This window comes from Clavelina lepadiformis, chromosome 2 (genome assembly GCF_947623445.1).
Source record: "Clavelina lepadiformis chromosome 2, kaClaLepa1.1, whole genome shotgun sequence".
In the NCBI taxonomy this organism is placed as follows: domain Eukaryota; kingdom Metazoa; phylum Chordata; class Ascidiacea; order Aplousobranchia; family Clavelinidae; genus Clavelina; species Clavelina lepadiformis.
This window is the reverse complement of record NC_135241.1, coordinates 344,583-350,063: the sequence shown is the minus strand read 5'-3', so window position 1 is coordinate 350,063 and position 5,481 is coordinate 344,583. Positions and strand designations below refer to the sequence as shown.

The 5,481-nt window shown below is 38.1% G+C and overlaps 2 protein-coding genes across 2 annotated transcripts; one reads left to right on the top strand and one right to left on the bottom strand.

The window, feature by feature from the left end:
- Window positions 1–30: 30 nt before the first annotated feature.
- LOC143445283 (mitochondrial import inner membrane translocase subunit TIM14-like) lies at window positions 31–755 on the bottom strand. The gene has a single exon (XM_076944265.1). It carries the CDS (start codon window positions 627–629, stop codon window positions 288–290), a length of 342 nt encoding a protein of 113 aa, XP_076800380.1. The 5' UTR covers window positions 630–755; the 3' UTR covers window positions 31–287.
- An 872-nt stretch (window positions 756–1,627) lies between these two features.
- LOC143445955 (dynein axonemal assembly factor 4-like) lies at window positions 1,628–5,328 on the top strand. Its single transcript, XM_076945376.1, has 9 exons — window positions 1,628–1,880; window positions 2,893–3,043; window positions 3,186–3,319; window positions 3,447–3,723; window positions 3,946–4,127; window positions 4,297–4,397; window positions 4,468–4,548; window positions 4,664–4,842; window positions 4,906–5,328. Exons 1-9 carry the CDS (start codon window positions 1,758–1,760, stop codon window positions 5,007–5,009), a joined length of 1,332 nt encoding a protein of 443 aa, XP_076801491.1. The 5' UTR covers window positions 1,628–1,757; the 3' UTR covers window positions 5,010–5,328.
- The last annotated feature ends 153 nt before the right edge of the window (window positions 5,329–5,481 follow it).

The window sequence follows — 5,481 nt, the reverse complement described above, 5'->3', positions numbered from 1 at the left end:
TTTCAGCTCAAGAGAACAACACAACTGCAACTGAGAGATAACAACCACAATAAGTTATAAAAAAAAATTATTGACTAAAATGTTAGTTTCCCGCGATGAATAATAATTGATTAATTTATATTTCAACCCTATGTTGTTGTAAACAAAATGACACAAAGAACAAACTGTTTGAGCATCAAATGCACTCAACGAATGAAAGTCAACTTTACATAAAGCCCAGCAGTAATGTGCATAAAATTGTACATTGAACAAACAACAAATGAAAATAATAACATATTTCATTGATATTATTTTGATGTCTGCTCAAGCATGTCCTTCGCTTGGTTGATTTTGGCAGCCAGGTATGGAGATCCCCCCCTGTCAGGATGATTGAGGAGCATGATTCGACGATGAGCGGCTCGAAATTTCTTCTGACTTGTGCTCGGCCCGACACCAAGTATCAACCCGGCTTCTCTTTTTGTCATTTTAGGTTCGAAGCCACCACGATAATATTTGTAATCTGCGGTTCCGAGCTCTGCGATTGTTTTCTCCATTTGCTTCGCAAGTGGTCCAGATGCTCTGGCCAAAGTACGCAGGGCAAGCGCAGAGCCAGCAAGCCCCAAGCCCACTATTACCATGGTGGTTGCCATCTTACTTAAACAGATTGACAGCAATTTTGTGTCTTTTGATACTGAAGTTTATTATACGCTTATAAACTATAAACTCCCACAATGCAGATTTTAAGTTTTAAACCTGTTGTAATTTTTTATCCAAAAGAACAAATTAAGAAAGTGTTAATATTTCCACAAAACTGAAAACATTTCCCTTTTAAAAGTGTAAAGTCATTTATAAAAGCAATACGTCAGCCAATAGCCTTTATTATATTGAACGACTACAGTGCTCCCATAAGGAACACAAGTGAACATTTCTTTCAGTATTATGCGCACAGATGACAGAATTGACGATTTTTACTTTACCTTAGTCTAGACTAGAGGAATATAACAAAAGAACATACTGTACAACATCGACTTGCTATCAACTTTCGTCATCCATTGCCATTATTGTTGCTTCCAACTTGGCGTGCATTATGTTGTGGCGTTTACGTGCGTGCATTATTTTAGTTTTCTTGACGTCATTATAATTTACAGCCGTTATTAAATTATTTTGAAAAATTTTTAAAAATTGCATAAAAACAAAAGAAAATTTCAGCATTTACAAAACAACCCATGACTCATGACGTAACCGTCACAAACTCATGTATCTTGCTCATAAATCTTTTGAATTGCTTTCATATCATAGATTGCTTTCATATCATAGATTGGTCATGGTACATGGTATGCTAGTTTGTGTAGAATTCAAGCACTGCCAAACTAAAGGGTACTATTTAAGTTGGGAACGGTAAATAGGCTTCCCATCCATCTACAAATATCAGGAAACCGCTCATGTCAATATGACTATTTCATTATTGTACCGTCAATCTCGCCACTTTATCACTCAAAATGAAACATGCCACAATTGCCACATGCTATCGGAGACACATGCCACCTAGGTATTTGAGACAGATGTCCTTGGGCAGGTAGTTTGTTACGACCCCTTTTCCCACTGGCAGTTACCGGGTTACTACATGTTTATGCCTGTCGTCTTAGTAATAATGGAAGCTGGAATACGTTAGTAGCCTACGTGCGATGCCGGTAGGTGATGAGATTTAAATAACTGAATAACTTGGTGCTAGCTTGTGTTTGATTAAATTAAGAATCGCTTAGTACCAGGTTGGAAAGATGCCGATTATCGTAAAGGATTATCAATGGTCTGAAACTGATGAAAAAATGTTTGTTCAAGTTCCTTTGAAAGGGGTTAAACAGTCAAAAGCAGATATATTTTGCACAGAAGAATTTGTAAAAGTAAGCTTACAAGATTTACTTGTTGAGTTGTAAAGTTTTTTGTATTTTATTTTATTGTTGGTGCAGATATTCTGGTACTTGCTAGGCTAATACTTTTACAGCTTTTTCCTTTGCATTTTGAAATATATTTTTAACTAAGTCTATAGCCTAATTGTTAAAGTTAACGCAATAATGCTGTAATGTATCAAAGTCGGGAGGTTTTATATAGCATAGCATCAGCATTTTTCCAAAAATATTAGAATGTCTTGTTATCGCAACATTACCGACTGGGAAGTAACGCTGTTTTCAATGAGAAATTGTGCGTGCAATGAAAAAGATTTTGGTGTGCACCGAAGCTTCAATTCTTTGTTTCTTTATTATAATTTGGCATTTGAACAACCAGTTTTTTCTTTTTTTGTTTATTACAAATCGATGTGAAGATAAAAGATGTGCGATTTGGCGTGCATTATATGCTGACATATTGAGTAACTTGTCGGCCAGACAGCAGAGTTTGGCATAGCCGCACACAGTACTGTTTTCCATGATCTTCAGTGCCGAATTTAAAGTAAATTATTTTGCACTTCATGACTGGCACTCAATTTTGAACTAAGTTAAAAGTTAATTAATTCAAACTGTGGACATTTCTGTGTAATCACGCACTTACATTGAGTCTGAGCATTTTTTGGCAACGCACTTGTCATTTTTGGTTGTTTGGCACGCCCAAGATCTTGCTAAAAACGGCCACACACTGCAGTCTGGCTTGTCGGCAAAGACAAGCTGTAAAATATGGTTTCTTTATGTATCTATACCTGAGCATAATGCACCTTAAGTGGCAGATTCACTTCAAGCTGTCAAAGGCATTGATTAGTTTTGATTTTTTGAATATAACGTGATGATATTTTTTATTTATTCTTTTTCTACCTCATAAGTTTACGCAGCTTGAATTTATTAAAATATAAATTTACTTCTTGTATTAGTTTTGTTATTTATCATTTTTCAAAACTTATCTGCTCTTGGTTGATTTCTCATCCAGGTCAGTTTTCCTCCATTTCTATTTGAAGCTCTCCTGTTTGCTCCGATAGACGACGAAAAGAGCACGGCAACCATCAGGGATGGAAGCGTGACTTTCAATTTGTTGAAAAAAGAGCCAGTTATGTGGTCACAACTTCTGTCGATACACTCAGGTATTTTAGCCAAGACTAATTCTTGTTTGATTGTTGTTGCACGAATATCGTTCACAAAAACTTTAAACTACAGTAGTTCATTAAATTACTTTGGTATTAATTGTGATAAAACAGTCAGAATGTATCGAGTGCTTTTGCGCAGATGATAAATCATTTGTTCTGAAGAAGAAGCAAGAAGCAATTGAATACGCTCAGAAAAAGTCCGAAGACATTGCGAAAAGAAAATCCTCTGCTAAGGAGGAAAATAAAAAATATTCCCTGAAAGAAATGATGAAGGTGAAATGAGGTCAATCTTGTTCATGCTCTTAAGCGTTGCATCCACATCAAAAGGGATGATGTGATGTTGTAATTTCATCTAAAGATGAGCAAAATCTTCTTAACTGCTGTTGCGTTTGATTGACAGCTGGAAGAGGCAGATCGTGATCGCATCGAGCAGATCAAAGTGTCGGAGCGGAATCGAGCGATGGATGAATTTACTCGGTGGAAGGAGGAGAAGAAAGTGGAGGCAGAGCTGGAGAAGATGCAACTTTTAGAAGAAAACAAAGTCAAGAAATTGGAAGAAAATAAGGAAAATGAAAGTTGCAAAATATCCGAGATATTTGTCGATGACAACTCCGATGTTGTAGATGGATGCAGGATCATTGAGCTTCAAGAGGATCCTCCACTGCAAAAAGCAAATGGTCATAATTAAGTTTGTTGCGGAGGGAATATTTTTATTTTGGTTTCTGTCACACTTGTTCTAAACCCAGTGTGGCTTGTTGCGTTCAATTTTCTACAAAACTCAATCTGTGACTTTTGTCTGATCCAATAGTTCAAAATCTTTTCCCTGAAAAATTGTGAAACTACCCACAAGTAAAGAACCATTCATCATTTTATCTTCACTTCCTGCACTTGTCTTATAGATGCCACAGAGAAGCCCATGGCAGCTGTCAATCACGATTTAAAGCAAGAAGTTGACAAGAAGAAATCTAAAGTGAAAAGGCAGGGTGCGGGCCCGAGACAAAGGGGGAAAATTTCAGTCAATTTCACGCCGAGAGTTTTTCCAACGCCTCAGCGAGAATCAAAGGCTGTCGAAGAAGATGAGGTTTGTTGCAAATTGTTAAACTGTGAAAACATTTTCACAGAAATGCATTTGTGCTGGGTTTGCTTTTTATGCAGAAACGTTGGTTATTTGTCATGTTTCACTTTTGCCTTGAACTTCTATCGCCCAAAACTCATTATTTATTCAAGAAATGTAAAACTTTTTCCCGCAGTGGTTGCAGAAGCAGGCAGATGCTCGGAAGCAGCACGCCATAGACGACCCCGACCTCGCTCAACACGAGAAGGACCCGGCTTGGCTGAAGGACAAGGGAGGGTGGGACTTGCATTAACTTATGTCGTGCTCTCAAGATCACTTCATGCTGACCAGGGTTCTTATTTTTCAGTCAATTATTTGCATCTGGAGATTACATGGCCGCCATCAATGCATTCAACCTCGCCATCAGGATCCAACCCAGGATGCCAATGTGAGTCTCCATGTTCATGTTTATGCGAAAATAACAAAGTGCTGGCGACTGTGTTTCATGACGTTTGCTTTATTGCTACCGCCTGTGACCTGACATCTCACTCCGTGTTCTTCAGTCTCTTCCTCAACCGGGCGGCCTGTCACTTGAAATTGCGCAACTTGTACAAATGCGCCGAGGACTGTTCGACCTCACTTGACCTCATGGTGCCAAAGGTCGCCGCCAACGCGAAAGGTCGATTGAAAGCTCACCTTCGACGAGCGGCCGCCTTCTGCGATCTTGAACTTTACGTGGAAGGTAGGTGACGTAGATGAGATGGATTGGTTCATTGTTTTCAATGACGTCATTTTATACCAACAGCACTTCAAGATTACGAGGCGGCTTTGAAGATAGAACCAAAGAATGAAAAGTTGATTGAAGACGCCGATAAAATAAGGACCGTGATACAAAGTAGCACTGGGTGAAGACCGGGCAGGTCGTGTTGTCTGGTCAATCTTGGGTTGCGTTGTCTTTGAAATCTGCAGTTTTTCCAATGCTTGCAATTTTGTGTTTTGTAACTAAAAGTTTTTTAAATTATTATGAACTTTTATATTAACTGTTTGATTTTTGATTAACTTTTTGGCCTCGTGATTTTGACGCCACTGTGATGTTTTGTTGTGGTCGCTTCATGCTGCTGATAATAATATACATGTCACCACAACGCAAAACTGAACTGTTGAAATGAAGTGAATTTTTCTAATTCCATGATTGAAAACATGAGCTCCCTTTTCATAACTGATTCGTGTGCATCGTCGTAACTTTACAAGTGTAGGGATACGTTCATGAAGCAGATTTGAAATTTGCTTCCAAAACAAAATTAACGATCTCGCGCCACGTTTTCAAGTTTTTTCTTAACAACGGCAAGGATTTTAAGTTTTAGGTTTTAAAAATTTTGAC

Coding starts and splice junctions, on each gene's coding strand:
- LOC143445283 (XM_076944265.1), bottom strand. CDS start 629: ATGGCAACCACCATGGTAATAGTGGGCTTGGGGCTTGCTGGCTCTGCG.
- LOC143445955 (XM_076945376.1), top strand. CDS start 1,758: ATGCCGATTATCGTAAAGGATTATCAATGGTCTGAAACTGATGAAAAA. Junction 3,724..3,945: donor TCCACTGCAAAAAGCAAATG/GTCATAATTAAG, acceptor CTTGTCTTATAG/ATGCCACAGAGAAGCCCATG. Junction 4,128..4,296: donor AGGCTGTCGAAGAAGATGAG/GTTTGTTGCAAA, acceptor TTTTTCCCGCAG/TGGTTGCAGAAGCAGGCAGA.